The 25,092-nt window shown below is 45.5% G+C and overlaps 5 protein-coding genes across 10 annotated transcripts in view; 2 read left to right on the top strand and 3 right to left on the bottom strand.

The window, feature by feature from the left end:
• Positions 1–264: 264 nt before the first annotated feature.
• Positions 265–6,350, bottom strand: LOC128429999 (E3 ubiquitin-protein ligase TRIM39). The gene is made up of 15 exons (XM_053415906.1): positions 6,133–6,350; positions 5,132–5,273; positions 4,598–4,874; positions 3,905–4,053; positions 3,679–3,783; positions 3,499–3,594; positions 3,158–3,391; positions 2,917–3,064; positions 2,725–2,772; positions 2,539–2,565; positions 2,395–2,459; positions 2,119–2,229; positions 1,595–1,713; positions 1,112–1,208; positions 265–1,004 (listed from the first exon to the last, which is right to left on the bottom strand). The coding sequence occupies exons 2-15, from the start codon at positions 5,270–5,272 to the stop codon at positions 852–854; spliced, it is 1,770 nt and encodes a 589-aa protein (XP_053271881.1). The 5' UTR covers position 5,273; positions 6,133–6,350; the 3' UTR covers positions 265–851.
• LOC128430001 (galactose-specific lectin nattectin) lies at positions 5,551–8,482 on the top strand. The gene is made up of 4 exons (XM_053415908.1): positions 5,551–5,758; positions 7,723–7,982; positions 8,075–8,209; positions 8,301–8,482. The coding sequence occupies exons 2-4, from the start codon at positions 7,821–7,823 to the stop codon at positions 8,418–8,420; spliced, it is 417 nt and encodes a 138-aa protein (XP_053271883.1). The 5' UTR covers positions 5,551–5,758; positions 7,723–7,820; the 3' UTR covers positions 8,421–8,482.
• Positions 8,213–15,868, bottom strand: si:dkey-9k7.3 (circularly permutated Ras protein 1). Of its 6 annotated transcripts, none has more exons than XM_053415902.1 (19): positions 15,727–15,868; positions 15,511–15,630; positions 14,912–14,963; positions 14,671–14,724; positions 14,062–14,193; positions 13,805–13,977; positions 13,453–13,650; positions 12,998–13,042; positions 12,806–12,895; positions 12,425–12,576; positions 12,246–12,327; positions 12,040–12,155; positions 11,864–11,948; positions 11,343–11,449; positions 10,989–11,104; positions 10,623–10,734; positions 9,870–10,010; positions 9,662–9,755; positions 8,213–9,269 (listed from the first exon to the last, which is right to left on the bottom strand). In XM_053415902.1, exons 3-19 carry the CDS (start codon positions 14,961–14,963, stop codon positions 9,141–9,143), a joined length of 1,878 nt encoding a protein of 625 aa, XP_053271877.1. In that variant the 5' UTR covers positions 15,511–15,630; positions 15,727–15,868; the 3' UTR covers positions 8,213–9,140. The 6 variants fall into 6 exon arrangements, 5 of the variants coding, with proteins under 5 accessions (XP_053271877.1, XP_053271876.1, XP_053271875.1 ...); XM_053415901.1 differs by having other exon boundaries at positions 15,419–15,630; XM_053415900.1 differs by having other exon boundaries at positions 15,550–15,630; positions 15,727–15,867.
• A 198-nt stretch (positions 15,869–16,066) lies between these two features.
• Positions 16,067–20,624, bottom strand: tkfc (triokinase/FMN cyclase). The gene is made up of 17 exons (XM_053415550.1): positions 20,559–20,624; positions 19,868–20,057; positions 19,693–19,797; positions 19,300–19,487; positions 19,139–19,217; positions 18,944–19,033; positions 18,742–18,776; positions 18,568–18,652; positions 18,343–18,432; positions 18,140–18,256; positions 17,930–18,049; positions 17,659–17,796; positions 17,460–17,566; positions 17,277–17,383; positions 17,017–17,050; positions 16,780–16,872; positions 16,067–16,690 (listed from the first exon to the last, which is right to left on the bottom strand). The coding sequence occupies exons 1-17, from the start codon at positions 20,562–20,564 to the stop codon at positions 16,532–16,534; spliced, it is 1,743 nt and encodes a 580-aa protein (XP_053271525.1). The 5' UTR covers positions 20,565–20,624; the 3' UTR covers positions 16,067–16,531.
• Positions 20,625–21,234: 610 nt separating this feature from the next.
• Positions 21,235–25,092, top strand: part of exoc6b (exocyst complex component 6B) — a 60,876-nt gene continuing 57,018 nt past the window's right edge. The window contains exon 1 of the mRNA XM_053415549.1: positions 21,235–21,446. Within this exon, the coding sequence (XP_053271524.1) occupies positions 21,358–21,446 (89 nt within the window). The 5' untranslated portion in view covers positions 21,235–21,357. The remainder of the gene's footprint in view (positions 21,447–25,092) is intronic.

The raw sequence follows: 25,092 nt of genomic DNA on the forward strand, positions 1-25,092 counted from the left end.
AAGTGTAAAACAGCACAAACACACACACAGCAGTTCTAAATGACTGGGCCTCATCTCACAGCTTCTCGCTCTGACATCGAACTTGTGATTAAACGTCTCTCGAGGAAGTGGATTCTTTGCATTCCCTGTGAAAAGTGGAGGTGAAGCCGAAAAAACAGGTTCATCCACACCTGGTGATAAGAGACGTGAGATGAGGTCGAGATAAGGAGCATGTTTTAAATGGATCAGATGGATTTACGTAGGCAGGTTGAGACAGACAGGAAATAAAGAACAAAACAACTTTATTAACAATTTTATATTTTAAAAACTTGTTTGATACATTTAAATATAGTGAAACAAATAGTACTTTGTGTATATTTCTAGGTGAAATGTAGTGGAGAAGAATTAGAAAGTAATGCACATTTATAATTAAAAATGAATATGGCTGACACAGGAGAATGAACTTTACCTTGTAGGAGAAAATAACATATTTTACACAGAATAAACCTTTATTAGTTTGATGTAATGTTATAAAACTTGCTAATGCATTGTCTATACAGTTCATACTATAGTTTGTGTTTATGTATTGGGGACATTTCACTGTTTCTACAGCCTTTATGCTGAGCTAAGCAAAACTGGCTTTTAATGTTAAATCTGAAAACAAGCAATTTATCAGCAATCTTTTCCTCTGAGGCTCTAACCCACAGAAATAACATTTGAATACAAACATGCAGATATTTGGAGGATTAAATCAGTGATTAATTTACAACACATCCAGATGTTAAACCTGAGTTCACAGTCAGATGACGTGTTCCTACTGCAGTGCACAGGCAGGGAAGAAGAAGAACAGATGACCAGCCGTGTCCTTCCTGTCACTCTGTGGTGTTCACCGGGGTGAGGACCAGCGGCGCCTCGTTCTTCCCGGATTTGTTGGTGCACGGGCTGAAGAACGGGACGATGCACTCGGTGAACGGGTCACTGAAGGTGTAGATGTGGATCTTAGCATCAACGTTGTAGAACGACACCTGCACGGCCGAGAAAGAGAAAGTGAGATAGTGAGAGAGAGAGAGGGAGGAATTATAGATAAAGAGAGAATATTGTTATGATAAGATAAATGTTTCCCATAGTGCACCTGTCCTTTCTCAAAGTCCACAAACACGCCGATCTTCTGAGGCCGGAGGGTCAGGCACACGTCTGTGGAGGGTTCAGTGCGAAAGGCGTATTTGTTCCTGAGGAGAGAAAGTAAAGAAAAGTTAAACATGTTGAAGGGAATTAGTTTTCAAACTTCACTTTGTGACGTCCAGGTTCCATTTCCTGTTTTATTTTGTCAGATCTTACATTTCCTGTCTTTTTTACGACAGCACACCTGAGACCCTGATCAGTTTCCTGCCCCTGCGTTTCCCCCCAGTAGACCCCTGGAGTCAGTCCCAGTGTTGTGTCCTCGTGCACATGTTCCCCGAGTTCTTCTTCTTCTTCTTCATGTGTGACCTTCTCTACTGTTTCTGTTTGTGATCGTCTTTCCTGGACGACAAACTGAACTGTGGGTAAATATTCCACCGTTCATCTCATCCCAGTGGGTTCCTGGGTAAACCACCAGTGACCGATGGGGACTCACTTGTTTCTGAGGCTGAGAAACCAGTATCCGTTCTCCGGGGTCACGTCGATCTTCCCCTTCCTGTTCATGGATTTTGTGGCCACGCCCACATCCCAGTCTGTCTTCCCCCCCACCTCCACCTGCGCACATCATATTTACGTCATCAAAGGTGTCATTTAGTCATGTGACACGTACTGGTGATCTTGTACATGTTGATTGGTTCTGCAAAAAACAAAAGCTCTGTGACCTTTGACCTTCAAGCACAGAAATCCGTTTATCTTTGAGTCCAAGTGCCAACTAAACAACATTTGAAGAAATTCCCTAAATGTGGATTTTAGATTCATGCTCAAGTTGCCAAAAACATAAGTAAGACCTATGTGACCTTTGACCTTTCACCACCCAAACCCAATCAGTTCATCTGTGAGTGTAAATGAACATTTGTACCAAATGAAAAGTATGGAAAGAGAACATAACTCCTCCGGCCACTAGGTGTCGCCGGAGCAGAGGCTTGGAATCACTCGTTTCCTGATCAGAGCTGGTCTCACCTCCCAGTAGTGTCTCCCAGAGGAGATGACCTCGTTCCCCAGGACACACACGACCCTGTCGAACCTCTCCGGGTGGTCAGGGAGCAGCTGGTGTCGGTCGCCACATCTCACCTGCAGAAAGACGACTTTATCAAAACCTCACTTCGTACAAACCGACACACAATTTCTACCGTCGATGTCAAACTAATGTATCCGTGGATTGTTAACATCTCCCTTTAAACACCAGCTCACAAGTTTCATTTATCACGTGTTGCAAAGATCTAACGAGCGTCTCACACTCTTCATGTCCTCGGTCACGATCAGTCGTGGATGAGCGGTGTCTCCGTCCAGAGTCACGTCCACTGTGGAGAAGGGAAATGTGCTGAGTCACACTTCAGGTCACGACATGACGTGAGCTGAGCTTGTGAGAATGAAACTTACGTGCATACTCCTGCACCCGCCTCATTCCTGCAGAGACACAGACCACGTTTCACATGATAAAGATAGATTGTATAGATTGAACACCTTTAATTGATTTAAGGTGGAATCCTCACATTAGAGTCAAGTGTGTGTATAATCAGTTTAAGGTAGGATAGTGTGTGTGTCTAAGATTTGAGTCTCACTCACGTGGCTGCGTCCGGACGGGAATGGGCTCCAGAGCTGAGGCGGGAAAACCTGGACAGGAACAAGATTAAAAAATATCAATAAAACAAAATTAATCTAAAAGACGTTTGAGAGAAAAGTTGTAATCTGCAGAAGCTGAGGTTCATTAGCTCAAGTCTCCGGTTTGGAATCCGTCCCTGTGTTTCACTCACAGACCTTTTTCTGAGATGTTCCTCAGCTCCTCCTGGAACTTCTCCAGCAGAGCGACCAGCGACCTGTAGATGGTCCCTGATCCCAGGTCAGAGGTCACCGACACCCCGGACCAGCTCCTGGTGGGAGGGGGAGTGGAGAGAACGTGGAATGTCTGGGAAGGAGTTGGAAATAAATAATGACTCGGCGGCTCCTCATGTATTTATCTGTCTCATCATCAGATTCAAACGTCAAACTTCTCACCGACCTTGACGCAGTGACTGGGGTCGTCGGACTGGGCGAGCGCGGCCAGGGCGCTCTCTCTCCTCCGCAGCTCCTGCACCTCCAGCTCCAGCTGCCGGATCATGGCGTCGGCCTGGTGCTCGGCCGCCCTCCGGCTCATCTCCATCACCTCCATCAGCTGCGCCTGCGAGCGCTCGATGGCCGACACCAGGGCGGAGAAGAGGCCGACGCTGCCGGCCGTCTCTCGCTCCACCGCCAGCTGGGTGGAGACAAACGAGTGGGGGGGGGGGGGTTCAACCACCAGAACAGATGGAACTATTCAATATGAACTGATTCAGGATCAGATTTACAGAGTGTGTGTCTCACCTCCAGTTCTCTCACTGACGCTCTGATCTCTTCAATCTTCCTGATTCTCTCTCTGATCATCTCCTGGGTCTCCAGCGACGACACACTGAGCTGTGACTGAACACACACACACATTTTATTAGGATTATATTAATAACCAACCTCTCTCTCTCTCTCCCCCCCACCCCCCTCTCCTCTTACCTTAGTGCCCATCCACTCGTCCTCCACAGACACTGTGTCGTGACCCTGATGCTGCTCGGCCTCGCAGTCGGGACAGATGCACACGTGGTCGGTCCGACAGTAAACCTGTAGTCGGGAAGAGGGGGGGGGGGGGGTTGTGGTGCTGTCAGACACCACTTAAAAATCCAGATCAACAAAAAGTACGACTTTGTTCGAGCTCTATCAGAAAGAAACCACGAAGTCGTACCGTGATGCCGCGGCTGTGGATCCCACAGACGGCGATGCTCTGGCTGCTCGCCGCCCCGCTCATGGTGAAGCGTCTCCGGCTGCTGGAGGGGCAGAGCTGTGGGGGGGGCGGCGCCGAGGAGGCCAGCAGCTGTGGGGTGGGGTCGTTTTCTGAAGGGGGTTGAGAGGGGAAGTGACAAACAGAAACCATCTCTCACAAACATTTATCTGATGTGGAGTTGTGCTGTTTGTGACCTATGCTGCAGCCAGCCACCAGGGGGCGATCAAGATGCTTTGTTTTCACTTGTTTCTGTGTGTGTATGTACAAAATAACTCAACAGGGCACAGACGGACTTTCACCAAACTTGCTGAGGATCAAATTTGGTAGTTTATCTCCAGATGATCAAGTTTTGGAGCTGATTGGTTAGAGATCTAATCAGTAACCTGCAGAGCAACATGACGTTCCCATGACCCTCCACTGTTCTCTCTCTGTTACACACGTGTGCATGTAAAGATTGCTGCTGTGCAACATATCTGCGTGAGGTCCGTGTCTGTCAGAGCTGCTGCTCCTCACCTGACTGCACCACCTGTTCCCCTGGTTCACGTTCTCCAGCTTTGTGGAAATTGATTGGTTTGGTATCTGACTGATTAATGACACTTATAGAAAATGTCTCCTGCCTCCGTGTACTGATGTGATCTCATGTCTCCGTCTTACCCAGAGACCGAGTCTCACACGTCAGCGTCTCCGGCGACTTTGGCAGCGCCCGAGGAAACTTCTTCTTCAGTTCATCAAATAAATAATCAGGTATGTTTCCATCTCTTCTTCCTCCTCTCTTCTTCTCCGTCTCCACTCCTCCTCCTCCTCCTCCTCCTCCTCCTCCTCCTCCTCCCGTCATGTGTCTGAACTGCTCGGTGATCTCCCGCAGCGTCCGGTTGATCTGCAGGTCCGGTCTCTTCTGGAAAGTTCTCTTACACAGAGGACACTGGCAAACCTGAGAGAGGAGAGGATGAGGATGAGGAAGAGGAAGAAGAGAGGTGGAGAGGGTTATTATTACATTTTATTATACGTTACATTTACACTGAGGGTTAAATGAGGATTTAGAGGCTTATCATGTAAAGAGTTCACATGAGAGACACAAAGCAAAGAAAAGAAAGAAGTGTTTGTTTAAACTGAGGGAATGGAGGAAGGAAGAAAGGATGGACAAGAAGGAAACAAGGTGACACAGAGAAGGAAGGGAGGGGCCCGCACCGTGCATCCATCCCAGTATCTGCTGATGCAGGCCATACAGAAGCTGTGGCCGCACGGCGTGGACGAGGGGCTGCTGAACACGTCCAGGCAGATGGAGCACAGGAACTGCTCGTCCGACAGGAAGCTGCCATATAAAGACATCCTGTAGGGGGAGAATCCACATCACCTCAGTATGTACAGGTTGGTTATCGCAGCTGAAAATGTCTAAACCGTTTAAATCTGCTGGAGGTTTTAAAAATGATCTCTTTTCTGGATCCGGCCTGAAGTTGAATGGATTCTTTCCTCAACACGCGTCTCATCCTTCAACCAACTTTATTCATAATCCTGATCTGAAACAAACCAACAGACGTAGGGGGGGGGGGGGGGGGTGGAAACATAACCTCCGTGGCTGGTATCTCAGATCAGATTAGGACGGTTGGAAGATTTGAGGAATGAAGATCTACAGCACATTCTGCTGTGGATCGTCACGAACGCTTCTCAGGGAAGTTTTAATAATCTGAAAAGGGTTATGTGATGTTTTGAACAAAAATTCACACGTGTTCAATTAATAATAGAATTGTTTCCATCCTTCTAGATAACTGAATAAACCACTAGCGCCCTGAACAAGGCTCCCTCAAGTGTTTGCAGGTAAGAGATCAAACAAAACGTCGATACCGAACATTAAAATAAACACGTTACCGTCGTGAACTCGATTAAAAACTGACCCTGGACTCGACGTCTGTGGTGAACTACAGACTGAACTGCTTCACAGGTTCTTTCTGGTGTTAGAGGTCAGGCTCTAAAAACACTGTAGACCTCCTCTACCTCTCAGGATTATTGTGATTCGTGAGTTTTCTGAGTTAAATTTCACAATTTATAGTCAATAATCAATCAAATACTCAATCGAGAAAAAAAATCTAAAGTGTGTTCGATATATTTGAGTTGTAAACAGTCAGTTGGACAAGATACGACGTTGAGATCCTTAGACTTTAAATATGAAATAAGATCTTAGAAGCTGATACCTGTGCAGCTGCTGATGATGAAGATGATGATGATGATGATGATGAAGATCGTCTTTGGTGGTTCAGTGTTTTCATATGAATCCAAAAATCCCTTTTTTTGTTTATCTTCTCAATATTGTGTCTTGATCTTTAGACTCGAACTCTCACTTGTGAAGTGTGTCTGCTTCTCAGGCTGTGATATATATAGGTGTGTGTGGGTGTGTGTGGGTGTGTGTGTGTGTGTGTCTGTGAGGGTTGTGAGTTTCCAATTAAAAGTCACTCCACGCCCTCTCACCTGTGTCGCAGTTTGTCCGGTCAGTGCGGTTAAGGTGGAGGAGTGACACACACACACAAACACACACACACACACACACACTCACACTCACAAAGTAGGTCAAAGGTCCACGTCTCTATAACTTCTAAATATATATTTAAAAATAGGCCAAACTAAATTTTTCCGTTTTATGCTCAGGTTTCCTCCAGTTGGTTCGAATCTGTTTAGAAGAAATAAATTGAGGAGATAATTTCTTCGAATGTGTGTTTATATAAACTTCTGTGCAGCAAGAGTCAAGCTAGCTGCCCTGAGATACTTTTACCTACTCACGCACAAAGTTCATCTGTTTATTGATAAGTTCCCTTTGTTAATTCATCACAATCTGCAGTTTATGGACAATAACAACTAAAATTAGCTCTTTATCGTCTCCACCATCTGTGAAAAATGTGTTTTCGCCTTTTTGTTTCATTCCCTTTCAACTCCGTGCTCGTTGTGTGCGTTTTTTTGTGTGTCTGTTGTGTTCGGCTTCCTCGTTTCTAATTCCTTTCGACCAGCGAAGCGTTACGGCCCGAACGAGAGATAAGCCGAGCTCTGACATCGTGTACCCGAACAGGATGTTGTTACGAAACGTCTCCAACCAATGATGCAATCAAGTTGTTGTTGACGAAGGCTAATTCTGTGGTCGCCTCTAAAATGTCGGGTTGTAGAAAACGTTACACAACCAATGCACTCTTCAAATGTGCCGGTGGTTTTTCAAATGTTTTACTCAGTTTAGGAAGAAGTAAGTATTATCGTGCTTTAGCTCGTAAGAGAGCTTTAAATCCATCCATCCATTATAGCAGGGGCTTTCAACCAGGGGTCCGCGGCCCCCTGGTGGTCCGCGACGGAATTGCAGGGGGTCCGCGAAATTCACTTTGATATTTCAACACATTTCCAGATTACGGAAATGGTGATGAGGGGAACCTTGAAACCGGCTTTGGGCTAGAAGGTGCCAATAGTTTTCCCCTGTGCATGTGAGGTAGATGTAGAAGAGCGGTTGAGCTAGGTAGAAAAACTCTCAGGAGGTCTTGGAGATGTAGTTTGTATGATGGGAATTTGTCTTTTCCCAAAAATAAGGCCCAAAAGGGCAGAATTAATAATGAAAATATTAAATAAAACAAAAGAGCGAAAAACAATTAATTAATTAATTGCAATGATCATGAGGTTAAACTTAAGGAGGCCTCAATTATTTGTGTGATATTTGTGTGATATTGTACACGTAACTTCTGTGTCATTGATGCAAAGATAACAAATTAAAAACGTGATGGTCATTTCTCTGTATTGGATCCAAACCACAGTCTGAAGATGAGACGACTCGTTTCCTCCTCCCTCTCCTCACGAGTACAAGTATGAGAAGGTGATCATCATCTTCAGGAGCTGCAGCATCAGCTCCACCATGAAGACTGTGTTTCTGCTTCTTTGTGCCGCGGCGGCTCTGACCGGAGTTGTTCCTAAGTTTCCATCTCTAACAACGACACGGTGCTCCGCCGGTTGGACTCAGATCGGCGGTCGCTGTTTCATCTACGTTGCAGCCAAGCTGAAGTGGTCTGAAGCTGAGGTAATCAGATCTGGAATAAAGTTTTAAATTTTGTTGTGTTCTGTAACTTTTCTTACATCAATTTTTATATATCGCAAATATCTCCACTGCAGGAAAAATGCGTGAGCATGAAGGCAAACCTCGTGTCTGTGCACAGCACCGCCGAGTACAACTCCATTCATTCACTGATCAGGAGGTCCTCCACCAGGAACGATAGGACGTGGATCGGAGGAACTGACTGCCAAATGGTATATTTTTACACACTACAGTCATTCAAACTTTATTTATTCATATATATATATTTATTTACACTGTTTGCAATTGTTCCTTCTTGCTCAGGAGCAAATTTGGCTGTGGAGCGACGGCACTGCTTTTGATTATCCGCACTGCGGCAGATTTGACAACAGGAAGAAGAAGCAGCACTGTCTCCAAATGAACACCGGAGGTAAGTCACAGTAAACAGTGTTTCTAATAAACGCCTCATGTTCAAACAGTAAAGGAAAACGTATGGAGGTAACATGGAGGAGGCAGGGTTGATGACCTATACTGCAGCCAGCCACCAGAGGGCGATCTAGATATTTTGGCTTCACGTTGGGAGCTGTCATCACGATCTTTTAAAGATGTGCTGTTGTGCTCTGTTGCTTTTAGTGAAATATTTTTTTCTCTTACAGGCAGAAACTGCTGGGATGACGAGAAATGTTCCTTTAGACGTCCGTCTGTCTGCGCCAAGGGGAAATCTTATCCCGGGGTTGGATGAAGCGCACACACACACACACACACACACACACACACACACACACAGGCACACACACTGCTTTGTGTTTGCTTTTTGCCATCTCGTTTATACACCTTTACCTCTTTACAGTCGCTGCAACAATTTCTAAATTAGAGGAAGTAGGTGACATCGACAGGAGCTGCTGGGTTGTGTCTGTACTTCTTGTGTCTTTAATTAGAGGAAACTAAATTGATGCTTCTAGCTCGCCCTTATACTGGCGAGGGAGACGCTTTTCTTCATAAACAAATGCAAAAAAAAGCTTCAAGCTATGAAACAAGTTGTCGTGTGTCTCTGTGTTCAATCTACTGTTGGGAGAAGTATAGAATAATGAGTCTTCAAGGGTTTTCAATCAAAAACATTTTCACTCAAATAGTTTTCAGTTCGGTTCTGGTCCTCTGACGCTTTCACTTCCTCCTCATGAAGGTCTTTTTCTTCTTCGTGGGTTTCTGCGGGGTCTGGGCTGTGCTGCTGCTGTAGACGCTGGTCGCTCTCCTCATCTGGTACACCAGCTCGGCGGCTTCGTCCGACAGCGTCTGCAGAAACAAAACTGGTTTTCAATATTCACGCCTGACGAATAACACGTTGTTTTAAATCTGAGAGGAAAGATAAACCCATTCTGGACATATTTATAAATAGTTATATTTATAAATATAACAATATAGACATCCCCACGTACAGATAGAAACTATAATTTGTTAAATATTGTTCAACTAAAGACAAAAGCCAGCTAGCGTAGCTTAGCATTAGGACTGGAAACATCTGGGGAAAACAGCTGTTTTATCCAGATGTTCCCCATGTTTCACGTGTTTTCCAAATTAACAAATTCTCTTTAAAGCTTTTATTAAGAACGATAATCTATAAATCTTCCCTTTATGGAATGAAAACCTGGAATCTGAAATGTGAATCATGTGACTTCATTGTTTACGTGGGACTCGGCCGTGATGTCATCACAGATCGTGGACATGGTGTCCATCCAGTTGCCGTAGATCCTCTCCTGCGTCGCGATCGGCCTTTGCTCGCTTCAGGGCAGAAAGAGAGACACAACGTCAACACACAGACAGACACACAAACACGCCACATGTACGATGATACCCTGTGTGGAGTGAGTGAGCTCAGGGGTCCGGCCCTCCTACCTGATCTGTGTCAGAAGGTCCTGCTGAGCTTTCAGCTGCTTCTGTGCGTCCTGCACTCGACCCTCCATCGTCAGACCGGCACAGAGCTGAGCGCCGTGCACGCCGAGCACCGCCATGTTGAAACTACCGACACCAACCCGACTTCAGGCCGACCGGAGACGAGACAAAGACAAAGGAACAAAAATCTATAAATGACCCGATTACAGCAGATCACAAACCTGATGCTCAAGTTTCAAACGTAGATTTGATAATATCAATCAATTATAATTCCAATATGACAACGTTCCTCTCAATTATGACTTTATACTCATGATGATAAAACTTTAGTCTTATAATATGACGACATTAATCTCAAAATTATACTTTTTCTCTAGATTTGCTTTGTTTGAGTTTAAAATACAGATTGTGCTTTCATGCTTTATTTCCGCTGATAGTATTTTCTTGTAGTCATGATACTTTTGGCAGTATCTTGCAGCAGTGTGATATAATAGTATATAGATATTCAGATACTTTATATTTGACAGGATAGTCCTCTCTATGATGTAACATCTGTTTCTATTCAGTCACGACAACATTCTTATAATATTACGACATTAATCACAAATTGACTCTTTTTCTGTAGATCACCTTTGTTTGAGCTTTTACAAAATATCCTGCAGCTGCATCCATATTTCTGTTTTATTTTGAAAAGACATGGAAGCAGATACTTATATATTATATTACTGATGAGGACTTTAGACTCTGGTTCTTCACCTGCTGGAGGTCACAGGTCGTCGCTTGGTTATGATGCGAGTGACTCGTTGTTGATCTCTGGTCTTGAAGCTCAGCTGGAGTTGGAAAGGGAGAGTGTCCCTCTGAAGGAAGACTGACACACACACACACACACACACACAAACACACAATATCTTTAAACAACTCGTTTTACACATTTACACACTTGTTATTCCACAGTTTATTTTCTTCAGTGTGAATTGATCTCAGGTTCCTCCACAGAACAAACCCTCTGGATGTGTTGTCTCTGTGGGACGGCTGCCAGCTCACAGTCCCGTCGTGCAAACACACGTTACACACTTTCGGTAAATGCAGATTGTGTTTGTGTAGCTTATCAGCCGGCCTCACCCTCCGTGAACTCTGGTTTGACCGCGAACTGGAACGTGATCTGCAGCCCAGTGGTCACGTTCCCTATCTCTCTCACCAGCTTGTGGTCGCTCTCGTCCTCCTCGTCGGGGAAGTAACTAGAGAGAGAGAGAGACAGAGAGAGAGAGAGAGAGAGATACAGAGAGAGAGAGAGAGAGAGAGAGAGAGAGAGAGAGACAGAGAGAGAGAGACAGAGAGAGAGAGAGAGAGAGAGAAGTATTAACCTCAAGTCTTCATGCAGATAAAGAGGAAACAGATGAATGGATGCACGTGAAAAGTAAATGAATTTGTGTTATGTTTTTGTTTTGTGTAACCTCAGTGTGAGTCATCACCCACATTCCACAACAAGCCACCAGTGTTGCTGTGACTCCTGTTGCTAGGACGTTGTCCATGGAGGCTGACTGGATCTCCGTCGCTATGGTACCAATAGACACGATGTTCACCTGTGCAGGAGACGAAGTTCATCACTGATCCAGGGTCAGTGTTTGTTTTGAATTGAGTCTAAATTGATGTCTCTTAATATCCTCAGAATACCAAGAAGCGTCAGTATTATAGCATCATTATAGAGACCAATGTGTCTGTTTGCAGTGACGGCCTCAACAGAGGGATCCTGTAAGACTCGTGGCTCCAGGGGGCGCTGTTGCCACTGCTCTGCTAAAACTACACACTGCTGCTTTAACCACAACCAGTCCTTTAAGTCCAGTAATGGTTAAAGCTGGTTTCTTAGGGCCAGTTGTACTGCACGAGCATGTAATATGCAAGCATATACTGCACAAGCATGTACTATATCTATATGTACAGTTTGTATATGTACTGCACAAGCATGTACTGTATGTATATGTACTGTATGGGCTCACCCTTCCTCCTGTCGTGTCTGCCAGTCTCCCGACATCCGCCAAGCGACAGTCCGTCCCTTCAAAGCTCATCACTGATATTATGACTCTTGCAGATGAACAGAAAGAAACAAAGATTAACTTTTTCTTTATTTGTAGGATTTTAATAGATTCCATGAGAATGTCCTTCATGCCCTCACCCACTGTCCACAGCCTGCTCAGCCAGCTGCCTGTAGAAATGTGCCGTCAGCGGAGAAGACGTTTGCTCCATCTCCCCGAGTCCGATGTTGGCTCGGCCGTCGGTGCATAAAATCACCTGCAACGACCGGCAGCGTCCGTCAGCAGCGGTTCACACGATGACTAAAACGTCACATATTCTTATTAAAGGCCTGTACACTGTGCTGACCTTTGACCCGGGGTGCCTTGACGCCATTGCAACCGAGGCTAGCGCTGCCGGGCCGAGACACGTGGCCCCGTGTTCCCTGAGGCTGGATTACACACGTTAATATTAACTGGGATCAGAGACATGAAGCACAGGGAGGCAGCGATCGAGATAAGAAACACAAACACAGCTTCGACACCGACTCTTTGACTCTTTGCACCAGCTGTCGGTAGGTTTCGGCGATGCAGTGTGGGACGCTGTAGGCCGCACCCTGCTCCCATATATGGTCGTAGTCCACCAGCGCCCAGTCCCTGAGGGTGAGGGGAACACTGGTCCCATCACCGTAGATCACGACCTGGTCACAGAGCGATGAAGAGTTAGAATTAGAGCTAACATAAAAGCAGTTCAAACATGTGTGATTAAACTAACATGTGAACCTTCATGACTGAGCCAATGGAAGTTATCCACTAACAAATTCTATCAACCACTATTATTAATATAAAATGCTGCATAAAAAAACTATTATTTAATTACATTTGCTAATTTAAGATTATTTTAAAATGTAGAAGTTTTATTTTTCCTACCTCGTCACTGAAAGTCACTAGGGCCACTCTCCTTCGTGGGGAATCCTGCAGCATGGACGACAGCGCCCTCTGGAGGGCATCCTGGATACCCTGTGACGACACAAGAAACACAGATTCATCTTTTCTTACATGTTTTAAACTGAACAACACGTGATCAACACGTCAGCTGAGAACTTCCTGCAGGACTCTCACCTCCAGCCTGGACACGTACACTGGGAGAGCAGAGCTCGATGGGACCTGAGGGGAAGAGGAGGAGGAAGAGGAGTAGGTGGAGGAGGAGGAGGAAGAGGAAGAGGAAGAGGAGGAGGAAGAGGAGGAGGAGGAAGAGGAGGAGGAGGAGGAGGAGGAGGAGGAGGAGGAGGAGGAGGAGGAGGAAGAGGAAAATAATTTGAGACTCACATGAAACAACTTTAACTTCCAACATACACTTATTATTTGATTGAATTCATTTAGTTGGGATATCATTGAAAGGTTTGTCCACCGTGACCTTTGACCTTTTGACCAATCATCTCCAAAAGTTAATCATCCGGAGAAAAAACTTCAAAAAAATTACTAACAGCAAGTTGCGTGTAACACCGAGGCTGCTTTGTCGATTCGCATTGGGGACACACACACACACACACACACACACACACACAGACACACACCTCTGTGGTGACGCTCATGCTGCCAGATATGTCCACACAGAAAACCACCAGCGAGTCCTCCAGGTTCTGGTAGTCGTCGTCACTCAGGCTCTGCAGGTAAAGGTCGTCGCTGTGCTCGGCCGTGCACTGAGCCGTGCACGTTCCCTTCACATCCACGTGCACGCCGTTCACACTTCCACAAAACTCACACACCCACATCTGGACGAGAAGAAGAAGAGAGAGAGATTTTAAGTCTCCTTTTAATGAAAAAGCGCCTTCGCCTCAAAAAACACGACTATTACAGTAAAATGCCAAAAACGAAAGAAAGAAAAACAGAAAATTTGATGAATAAGTGAAATCGATTCTGACTCACGTTCCTCTGTAGAGAACTCAGACATGACAAGGCTGCACTACATTTCCCACAAAGCACCGGGCTCTGAACGGCCTCCTGGTCTGTGTCCGGGTGGATGTTGACCAGTTGTCCAACACTCAGGGACACGATGTTGACGTTGGCTTTCAAACTGTTGTCCGCCTCCATCTTGTCCTCTGATGGAGCAGAACAGAGGGATGAGGAAACAGAGAGAGAGAAGAGGGGGAGAGAGAAGAAGAGGGGGAGAGGGGTGAACTCACCTCTGGGTGGGAGGGGCGGGGGCAGCGAGCCAGGAGCGTGTCGGGGCTTGAAGGAGGGAAGACGGGGGAGAGGGGGGAGAGGAGGTCGAGGTCTGAAACGAGGAGGAGGCACAGGAGGAGGACGAGGAGGAGCTGGAGACAGAAACACTCATTTTAATATCAATCAAAGTTCTGATTAGTTTTTATAATATTAGTTTTTAATCTATATTATCTAATCATCTGGAACCTTAAGCTCAATATCGAGGAGGTTAAAGTAAAGTGGATAAAATAAACTTTGAATTTCCGATAGTGTGAGATGTATATGTCTGTGTGTGTGTGTCTGTGTGTGTGTGTGGACTTTCCCCTACTGAAGTGTTAGTTGTGCTTCTCTGTCTTTTGAACTTTTAAGCATACCCACACACACACACACACACACAGACACACACATTTGCCGTTACTGCTTTCCTGTTATTTTACCCCAAGACTCTTGAGAACATGAATAACAGAAAAACATCATTTTCGATGCATTGACCTTTATGAGTCCTGTGTGTAAGTGTGTGTGTGTGTGTGTGTGTGTGTGTGTGTGTGTGTGTGTCTGTGTGTGTGTGTGTGAGTGTGTGAGACAATTACCTTCTTTCACTACGTTGTCATATTCATGATTCATAAGAGGAAAATCTGTAGAAGCTGAAAATAAGAAATATGCTGAGTGTCAAAGACGTGATCGCCTCAATGATTAACAGAGAGAGATTGTGACTCAGTAAAAAGGTAAAAATGTATTAATGCTGAAAATGAGATATGAAAAAAAAAGCAAAGTTTTAGTTTAAATGTTCCAGAAATGACATTAGTGAGAAAATGATTTGAAAGCTGTCACCTGCTTCATCAGATCTCCAGTTACACACAACATGGCTGCAGGCGAACTCCATCTGAGAGGCAGGGACACACACAATCATCCTTTATTGTGTTAATTAAATGTATTTTTCAGATTTATTTACATTTCTATAAATCTGATGTTTACTGGTGATGACCCCAAGCTAAAGAAATACGACACATCGGCACTGTGATGACTCCAGATCAGCTTCCTGGCTCTGGGGCAGTTTATTTTATCCCAGTGGCAACTGCAGCCTTAATTTTGTTATTGGGTTCACAGATGTCTGAGTCGAAACGTGACAGCAGACGTTTCCTGTTTGAACCGCTCTGCGTGGAAAACAACATTTGATATCTATAAAATCAAGAAGCAGCACAGAGATGACACCGCTGTGGTTATTGCAAAGGAATCAGATTCTCCACCTCAATTAATTAATTAAGTTAAAGGAAGGACAGAGATTCAATCAGCAGAAATAAATATTTCATCATTTTAGTTGATTTCAAGCAACTTTACCAAACATTGAATCTGTTGCAGCTTCTCAAATGTGTTGTCTTTCTTTTCCCTCAGAGCTTAAACACACAGCCGGACTCAATCTGGACATTTACATTATATTTGTTGTGTATTTGTATTTTAAATGTTCACACTTTTCCCCGTTCAGAGGCTCAGGTCACGTTTTGTTTTCTCCGTCTCGTCTCAGATCCTTTTCCTTGACGTTCCATTCAACACTAAATCAATCATTGAGAGAATAACTCAGTTATGAATAAAATCATAAACGCCAGTAACAACCCTAAACACACACATTACAACAAGTAGAGAATTACCTTGGTGGTGATCTGTGTGCGGTTGTGTTTCGCAAAAAATGAAAGCAAGTGTGTCTACTGCTCGTTGGTTGTTGTGTGAATCCGTGGGTGTGTTTAATGTCGACCAAGCAGCGCTGTGTGTGTGTGTGTGATTTGCGTGTCAGGAAGTGGTACTTATGAGAAATGACAGTTGAAAGAAGGAGGAAAAAGAGAATAAGAAGCTGCTGATGTTTTTGATCAGAAGAAAAACGCCGACCTCAGCTGTCTTGAACGAGCCAGACATTGACCTCTGACCTTCTCGGGTGAAAAATCACGTGTGTAGAATGAAAAGGTCCAAAAAACCACAACCACACAACTCACATTTGTGTAAAAACAATTCATTTATTAGTCAGAATTAATTAAGAAAGTGTTTTTCAATCCATTCACAAATTCATCTTTTAATCAAAACACATCATTCAACAAGTCGGTGGAGCTTCAACCCTGGAACCGGTTTCACCAGCTGTTTGTGAGTTCACGCGTCACCTGGCTCCAAAGTGACAGAGATCAAAATGCACCTCAGTGAAACCGGTTGCACCTCATGACCACGGCAGCGTGTCAGCGCCGGGGAATGAGGCGGCTGCACCCAGCGAGGATCAGGGGGAAACCACTGTGGCTTCTTTCAAACCAGTCACCATCACACTGAGCGGCGCCGATGACCTCTGACCCCCTAGACTCTGTGATCGGCCACGTACGGCAGACAGAATGTATTAATGTGTGTGTGTGTGTGTGTGTGTAAGATGTGACTGAGGCGTGATAGTGTTGTTCTGTTTGTAGTGATGTGTCGGTTTTACTTCCGCCCCTCCAGCGACTCCAACACAGCTCCCAAGATGGCGGCTACGGCCACGGCACCCGGGTCGGGCAGGGTGACCCGCTCGGCCGCGATGTAGCTGGCCCGCCCCGCCCTCGCCGTGAGGTCACGGGTGGCCTCCGCCCCCGAGGCCGCTTTCTAGAACCACACAGGGAAGAAGGACGGCAAGTCCGGGAATATATGAACTCAAAGATAGTTGTTATCTGATAATCTCTAGTTTACCTTACCTGCACTGCAGCCTGCAGGATGACCATCTGTCCACCAGGTGGAGCTGTGGTCAGCTTCATCAGCTCGTCCACAGCAGGAAACAAAGCATCCAGCTGTGAAAGAAGAGAAGCAGATGATTAAAGATAAAACTGTTGTTTAATAAATGAAGCTGAGGAGCCCAAATAACAATATTATCAACCAGGAAATACCCCTTTCAAAATAAAAGAGATGCATGAGAAGTTATATAAAACTCTCACCATAGTTCTGTCTCCAGGATCAGCACCCCCATATCTGGAAGACATTAAAATAATAAGATGTTAAATCTGTATTAAGTACTTGATTATTAAATGAGTCAATAATAGTTTGATTTACAAGCTATCAGGTATTTACTGTATTTTATTTTGAAAAGTTGAAGCCTGCAGAAACTTCTTCAGTTATTATTGAAAATGTTTTGGATAAATGGATGAAAATAAATCGAATTAATTGATATAATTGACAGTTTCAAACACCCTCGCACCTCCTCATCGCCTGCGTCCCAGCATGCACTGCACTCGCCCAGGCTGCAGCGTTGCTCCGCCCCTCGGCCACATGACCAGCCGCTGCTGTCAGGAACAGGCTGTAGAGCTGAGTGACACAATGAGGCGAGTTAGACGCTGCTCGCTGTGAAACGACTGTTTTATATCTATCACTTTCAACCTACCGCCCCTGAGGACCCGCCCATCTTCTCCTGAACCAATCCAGCGAGGACTGAGAGGAGTTTTCCGGGGCAACCAGGGACCACATGACCCCGGAGCCACTCCTGAATGGCTGAATGGACATTTTTATTCGTTATTAATCAAACAAGCTTTTTTTGGTGGTCTTTGATCATTATGTGCAGTTTGAACTTTTTCCCCTCTTACCTCTGGCCGCCTGCGCATGAGTGTTACCGCAATCTCCGTCCCCGGCAGCTCGGTCCAGGGAGTTGAGTTCCTCCTGTTTCTCCAACAGTGTGGAACAAACTGACTCCAACGCTTTGAGCATCACAGGACTCAGTGAACCTGGACGGGAAAAATAAAACAACCAAAACAGCTGAATCAACTAAAAATGTTCCCGTCTTTCCAAAAAAATATATTTTAATTTCTCTAAATCTCTCAGGAAGAGTCCCTTCATCTTGTGAACATGGAAACCAACCTTCAGTGTGTGTATCGTCCTGCGGTTGTGTGTCCATGGTGGGAGGAGCCACGACGTAGCTGCGTCCGCTCACATGCACACTGCTGAGGTTTGGCCAGGCGGGGGCGCTAGTCTTAGCGTCTGTGTGGGAGAAGGGACTTTTCATGAAGGCTGGAGAATGGGGGGGTCCTCACAAGTACAGACAAACACACTTTGTGTGAGTGCGCTCACCAAACAGTCTCAGTGTGTCCTCGTCGGTTCGCATCAGGGTCAGGGACACGCCCACCATCTCCAGTGATGTCATGAAGGAGCCGGACATCACCCTGGCAACCGCCACGCCGCGACTCTCTGTACCCACGGAGACACATTCCACAGCATCCTCAATGGTTACACACACACATGCAGACACACACACACACACAAACACCACTTACCCAGACAGGTGATGGCAGCTCGAGTAACAATGGCCATCTCCAGACAAGACAGAGCTCCGAGGTTGTTCACACACACAACCACATTGTCTCCTGTACGATGGAAGGACGCACACACACACAGACACACACACAGACACACACACAGACACACACACAGGTCAAATTACCACTGTCCACTGACACTAAAACTCACTAACTGTAATAATACGTTAAAATTGAGCGAACCTGATTTCAGCGGCAGACACGATTGGCTGTCAGGGTTGGTCATGTGATCGATCATGGTTTTCACCACCTCGTCGGCTGAAGTCACCTGATTAACAGTTAGAACTCATAACTTTAGAGAAACAGCGTCAATGGAATCAAACACAAATTAGAAGTCGGTTTGTGTCGTTGGATCACCTTTGACCTTTTGATCCCAGGTTCCCCGTGGATACCTGAAAAACAAGATGGAAGACGGTGGTGAACATTAAGAGACAGATGCATTTAAATGTTTGTTTTATGTGATATGAGTAAATGTCAATTTGCTGATCAACAAAATTAACCTAAACAGTTGGTATCTGATCTGAGATCCAGTATTGATCCTGTTCCCTCTGTCTCTTACCCAGACCCAGCTCCATGTCTCCTGGGGACAGGTCGAATGAGGGCAGGGAGCCGGGGACGCTGCACGGAGACAGACTCACACCGAGCGAACCTGCAGAACAAACATCAACAGAATGTTTTACTTGGGGAAAAGCCTCCCGATAAAGACGGAGCAGTGAGGGAATGAGGAGGTGAAGGAGGTGGAGGAGAAACTCACCGACCCCCTTTAAAACCTCTGTCAACCTGGCGACGATGTGGTCCAATGAGGAGCCTTCCTCTGCCAACGCACCTGCCAGCTGACAGGAAGTGTGGGACGGTAAGATTTTAATTTTTATAAGTAACAAATAGTTAACGTTTGTTGTTGATTCTGTCGTTTACCTTGTGTATAAAGACGGTTCCACACAGGCCTCTCCTCCCGGCCTTACCGGGCCGGTCAAAGGCGCAGTCCTCAGCCACGACCACCATGTCGACGGCCACGCCGAGGTAGCGGGCCTGCTCTGCAGCCAACCCGAAGTTGAGGCGGTCGCCGGTGTAGTTCTTCACGATGAGAAGGACCCCGGAGGCTCCTGTGGAGGGAGGAGGGTTCTTATCACCTCCACCCATGAGGTTATGTTTGTATTTTCCCAGTTTCATGTCACATGGACTCACTTGGACATGTTACTGGAGGGCTTACAGGACAAGTTCAGGAAAATGTCCAGAGTTGAGTGTATTAATATGCATTTAGTAAATAAAATGACATAAAACCAAGCTTGTGCATCAGGTGTACATCACCTGCATTATGCAAAGACATGATGGCTGCCAGGATGCTGGCCGGTGGTGGTGATGCAAACACTCCACCTGCGACTGCTGCCGACAACATTCCTGCACCAACATAACCTGCAGACACGAGGCCGGGAGATTAAAGTGTGAGAGATAAATGCTGATGAGACGATTAAAGAGGACTTACCCCCGTGTGCCGGCTCATGCCCCGACCCTCCCCCCGACAGCAGGGCCACTTTGCCCCTCAGAGCCTCCAGGTCGGACCGGAGCACGACCCTGTGGCCCTCCAGCAGCGACAGGCCCCCGCTGGCCCGGACCAGGCCGCACAGGGCCTCGTCCACGCAGCCCTCCACCGAGTTTATCAGCTTCTTCTGGGGCTGAAGAACACACACACACACACACACACACACATACACACACACACACACACACACACACACATACACATCATATGATACACTGACAGTTTATCATTTATTGTGGTGGTTTAATATACACGAAAGTACATAAAGTAGTATATTAACAAAAATGTAACTGTTAATTTGTAAATGCAACAGTAATAATAATGTTTCATTGTGTGTGTGTGTTATATAGACACTGCACATTCTGCAGAAACACACACACATAAATACAAGTTTACTTAAAGCTGAATAAACATAAATAATAAAACAATAAAGTTTCATGTGCAGCAACATTACATTTTAATCTTCACTGTTGTGGACTTTGATCTCTATGAATGAGTCCTGCTGTAAACACACTGTCCTCCATCATGGCGGCGACGATTCACAGATTCACAGTCTCACACACACGTGACTTCTTTTATCTGTTTACTCTTTAAAATCTAATGTCTTTAAAAGTTATTATTATTGTTGTTTTACCTCCATTTCTCGCTTCTATTCTTTCCCGTGCAGGAACCAGCAATATCAGGTTCGCAGAGTTAAGCTAGCGGGACGCCGGATGTAGTGCGTGTTGCCTGCAGAATAAAAGCATGTAATTTATCTAAAGATATAAAAAAGCAGCTTATTGGTATAATTATACCACTAAGAGTTAGAATAGTGGAGATGTATTGAATATGCAGATAAATTCTAGATTAAAAATACTAAATTAGAATAAACTGAGGCCAGGTTGCTGGTTAGTTATTTTGTTTTGAAAAGGAATAGAGGAAACGCTGAACGTACGAACCTTAGATGCAGGTGAACTCTTACTCCCACTTTATTGTTTCCGGTAACTAAATAACTGTCACAATATCTAAAATAATGTCAGCGTAATAAAGTACAACATATATTTACATAGTATAAATGGTTATAAATTCAGTAGTAAACTAAATAACATTGTACTATATATATGTACATAATTACACTATATGTATATAAATAAACACATATATAAATTTAGATAGAGGGGTTTATGTATTATATAGCTTTATTATTACAATATTCACATTTATTTATCATAACATTACACGTTGTTCAGGTGTTTGCACTTCCGGTTGTTCCGCCCATCGACACACGACCCCGCCCCTTTCCCCCCACAAGTTAACACCGCTCACTCCCGCTGCTCTGTAACCACAGCGAGCCAACCCTCACACGCACCGTGCACGGCCAGTACGCTCGGCTCGGCTCGGTTCGGTTCGGTTCAGCTTGGCTCAGCTCGGAACCGTCCACAGCAACATGCAGGATGGCGAGCATGGAGACAGCCGCCGAACATGAACGCATCCTGCGGGAGATAGAGAGCACCGACTCCAACTGCATCGGACCGACCCTCCGGTGAGTAGAGCCCCGCGCCGGCAGCCTCTCCCCCGGCTGCTGCCCGGTGCCCCTCCCCGGGGGGAGCAGCTGGACCCCCGCAGGCGCGACTAGCTCCGAGTTAGCAACTCCCCCGACGCTCCTCAGGCTGGGTCCAAACTTTAACCAGCGTGCGCCCATTGTCGGACAGCTAACCTGCTAACTTTAGCAAACACTAGTTGTAGCTCATTAAAACAATGACGCAGCGTGTAAACATTCTGACTGAGTTTAATCATTTGACTTTATCTTCATCTTATTTTCTATTTACCTCAACTTTATGCTTGTTACACTTTTATTTGTTATCAACTTGTTCGGGTGAAAGGGGGGGGGGGGTTTCAGTAACTCATGCTAACGCTAGCTAACTGGGCTAACTCATTGACATTCTGCTCAGTGGTGGCAGAGGCTGCAGCGGGAGTCGAGGCTGTCTGTGGTGGCAGAGCTTCCCTCTGCTCGTCGGGCAGCGTCTGTGCTTCGTGTCGGTGACTGTCACCTGGAGGAGCTCCGGCAGGTTCAGGGGCAGCGAGCCCGCTAGGTGGTTAGCATCAGCTGGGATGCGTTCCCATCAAGGAGTGTCAAGTGCAGCAGCCTGTGTGCACTGAATGAGACAGTTCACCCCCCCCAGGGATAATTCAGCATTATACACACACACACACACAGGCACCGGTTGTGTGTGTGTTGCTTGGAAAGGCTCATGAGTGTTGTTGCTGTTGCTCAATAATTCAGAGGAAACTTCCCTTGCAGGGCTGAAAGACTTTTCTCTGTGTGTGTGTGTGTGTGTGTGTGTGTGTGGTGCCAGCTTCATGGTTTCACATCCCTGGAGTCTGTTTCGTGCAGCTGGGTTCGGATGTGAGTGGGTCCCAGTCCTCCCAGTCTCTGCTGACATGCATGTGAAGACACAGAGACAACACAGTTTATTTAGAAGATTAACCATCTATCAGAGTTTGTCTTTCATGTATGAAGAAGCAGCAGGAGATTGTCCTGGTCAGACGTGTATCACACATGGAAAACACATATTTTTTGTTTACAGCACATCGAAACCAGTGTCAGGCTAAATCTCTTAAAGCACTCCAATCTCGTCATCTTTATAATTTCACGTACATAAAGATATTTGTATTCTTCGTTAGAGATGCCATCAACATGTCCACTCGCTCGACTTCTGTCCTATGATCTTGTTTGCTTCTCAGATGCTTTGGAGTCGTGATTGCTCCAAAGCATCTGAGAAGACTGTGTGTTGTGACTTCGATCAGGTCATTACAGTTTGAATATGAAGAATCCTCTGCTTCCTGACCCAGAAGAGCTGCTGCTGTAACACAAATCCACCAAACTGTTCAGAACTCTTCATGTTTTCAAAGTTTCCTGCTGAATATTGGAGATAAACTCAGTTTTTTTAATAAGTTCTGAGTCTTTGTAGCTGATCTCAGTTCAGCTTCACTCTTCAACTTGCTGGAGCTGATTGTGACAGTTGAAGCTGTGACTCTCAGTCAGTTCCAGTGTAAAGAGCAAGTGTCATTCAGGTATATCTTCATAAGGCTCTGTTGTGGCCTCTCAGTGGAAACTGTGTCTGACCTGATTGTCCAAAGAGGAAACAGGCAGTGAGTAAATGACCAGTGTGTGTGTGTGTGTGTGTGTGTGTGTGTGTGTGTGTGTGTGTGTGTGTGTGTGTGTGTGTGTGTGTGTGTGTGTGTGTGTGTGTGTGTGTGTGTGTGTGTGTTTATAAGTGTCAGTGTGTGTTTTCCTCTTGTCCCTCTGTATCGGTCACCTTCTCCTCGCTATGTAGGCCAGTCGCTGTGCCTGATGGGAGTTTATCAAGCCATACTAAGTGTGTGTGTGTTTGTGTGTGTGTTCTCTGGCGCTCTCCGTTGCCATATATTATCATGAGCATTGTGTGACACCTCTGGCTTCCATATTCTCCTCCTCGGAGAGTGTGTGTCTGCACGTCAGAGCCACGGTGATTGATTCAGACCGGCAACCCGACGTCTGTACCGTTATTTCTTCTTTTGTCTCGTGAGCCTCCAGAGTGATGTTTTATCTCCTCCAGTGTTTCCACTCCAGCCAGTGCACACACACACTCACGCACTTAAAATATAATAGCAGCGTCTATGTCTGTAGCTGTCACGTCATTTTCTATCTTTAGCCCAGAGGGAGGTTGAAGAGAGAGTTTTCAGAGGCGAGCTCATCCGATGATGAAGGAGGCAAGTGTCAGCAGAAAGAGACACCGTGTTGGTTTTCTGCTGAATCCTTCCCGGAGCAATACAAGCAGTTATCAGCACGTTTTGTTTTTATTCCTTATCAACCACCAGCAACTTTACATGTGTTTTCCAATTTCCTGTTTTGTTACACACGTGTTCTACAGAGATAAACGCGTGTGGGACGAGAAACCCCTGGTTGTCTTTCCTCTTGTTCGACAGCGTCATGTGGGGCCGAGGATAAGAAACAGTTCAACACCAAACACATGAAGTAGTTTGGGTTGTCGGGTTGGTTCCTTCAGGTTTGTGTGTGTTCTGCTGCAGCAGCTTGCAGGTCGAGTCCGGCTGCAACACGTCTCCCTGACGGCAGCATAACTCAGGATCTGTGTGACAGGAGCTCGACTGATCTGTGGGCCACTCCCACAGGTTACACACATCCACCCAAACACAGGAGAGACCTGAGTGGGTCTGCTTGCTCATATGAACAGAACAGTTTGGATGCAGCAATGAATTAATAGAATGAATTATAGAAGTTCCATCAGTGGCTTTTGTGTTGTTGTACTTTGGCCGAATAGGTTCTTTAGATGTATTTTTTCATATGTTTCGGTGAATTTGTGTTATTTTTTGTCTGTTGCCGACTGATTTTGTCGCTCATGTGTGTGTTTGCCTCACAAACAGCCTAGTGTGTATCAACCTTGCACTTTTCTTTGTCTGATTGTGTTTGTTGACACAGATTATTCCAAGCGCGTTGCAATTTGAATTTTTTGTGTGTGTGTATTTTCTGCATTGGCAAACCTCATCCGCCAACTCCAGACATGCTGCTACAAGTCAGGAGAAGCCTGTGTGTGTGTGTGTGTGTATGTGTGTGTGTGTGTGTGTGTGTGTGTTCTGAGCTCCACCCTGTGTTTAACACTGTGCAGCGGCCATCAATTTTTTCATTAATAACAGGGAACCTTTTATGCGTTTGCTTATTATGTGGGTTCCTACTACATCATCATGGAAACTGGCCTTTCCTGATTGGTCGGCATGTGTCCATCAGGGACACAGTCTTTCTTCAGGACGGCAGTGCAGGCGGTTTAAACCACAGGTCTAAGTCTACCTCTGGATTATTTTCCTTATGTTGTTGCCGTGATATAAACGTAATAAAGATGAATATAAAGACACAAGAGCTCCTCCATGTTTCTGATAAGTTTGGTTTTCATATATAAACGAGGTCATATATCTTGATTGACAGCTGAGTCCGCCTCCTGATTGGTCGGGCCGCCGTTGGGACCTCGATACAGTTTTTATATATGTGCTGGTATTTTAGTTTAGGTGAAATATGGAGCTGGAGATGGACATGAAAACCATTTCTGTGTGACCTCTATTAATGTCGAAAATACACAACATCTCCCTGTGATTCCACACAAGTTATTGTGTTACACGTGTGTGGAGTGAACATT

The sequence above is a fragment of the Pleuronectes platessa genome, chromosome 23 (genome assembly GCF_947347685.1).
Source record: "Pleuronectes platessa chromosome 23, fPlePla1.1, whole genome shotgun sequence".
Taxonomy (NCBI): Eukaryota; Metazoa; Chordata; class Actinopteri; order Pleuronectiformes; family Pleuronectidae; genus Pleuronectes; species Pleuronectes platessa.

What these genes read in the sequence shown, in the direction of transcription:
- LOC128429999 (XM_053415906.1), bottom strand. Translation starts at nt 5,272, where the DNA reads ATGTCTTTATATGGCAGCTTCCTGTCGGACGAGCAGTTCCTGTGCTCC. An exon ending in GATACTGGGATGGATGCACG is followed by an intron (nt 4,875 to 5,131) that starts GTGCGGGCCCCT and finishes CTCCTCTCTCAG; the next exon opens with GTTTGCCAGTGTCCTCTGTG. An exon ending in TGACCGAGGACATGAAGAGT is followed by an intron (nt 2,230 to 2,394) that starts GTGAGACGCTCG and finishes GTCTTTCTGCAG; the next exon opens with GTGAGATGTGGCGACCGACA.
- LOC128430001 (XM_053415908.1), top strand. Translation starts at nt 7,821, where the DNA reads ATGAAGACTGTGTTTCTGCTTCTTTGTGCCGCGGCGGCTCTGACCGGA. An exon ending in TGAAGTGGTCTGAAGCTGAG is followed by an intron (nt 7,983 to 8,074) that starts GTAATCAGATCT and finishes TCTCCACTGCAG; the next exon opens with GAAAAATGCGTGAGCATGAA. An exon ending in GAGGAACTGACTGCCAAATG is followed by an intron (nt 8,210 to 8,300) that starts GTATATTTTTAC and finishes CTTCTTGCTCAG; the next exon opens with GAGCAAATTTGGCTGTGGAG.
- si:dkey-9k7.3 (XM_053415902.1), bottom strand. Translation starts at nt 14,963, where the DNA reads ATGGAGTTCGCCTGCAGCCATGTTGTGTGTAACTGGAGATCTGATGAA. An exon ending in CTGGAGATCTGATGAAGCAG is followed by an intron (nt 14,725 to 14,911) that starts GTGACAGCTTTC and finishes TCTTATTTTCAG; the next exon opens with CTTCTACAGATTTTCCTCTT. An exon ending in GAGCAGGCTGTGGACAGTGG is followed by an intron (nt 11,949 to 12,039) that starts GTGAGGGCATGA and finishes TTCATCTGCAAG; the next exon opens with AGTCATAATATCAGTGATGA.
- tkfc (XM_053415550.1), bottom strand. An exon ending in GTGTCTGCCGCTGAAATCAG is followed by an intron (nt 18,433 to 18,567) that starts GTTCGCTCAATT and finishes TCCATCGTACAG; the next exon opens with GAGACAATGTGGTTGTGTGT. An exon ending in TCATGCGCAGGCGGCCAGAG is followed by an intron (nt 17,567 to 17,658) that starts GTAAGAGGGGAA and finishes ATGTCCATTCAG; the next exon opens with CCATTCAGGAGTGGCTCCGG.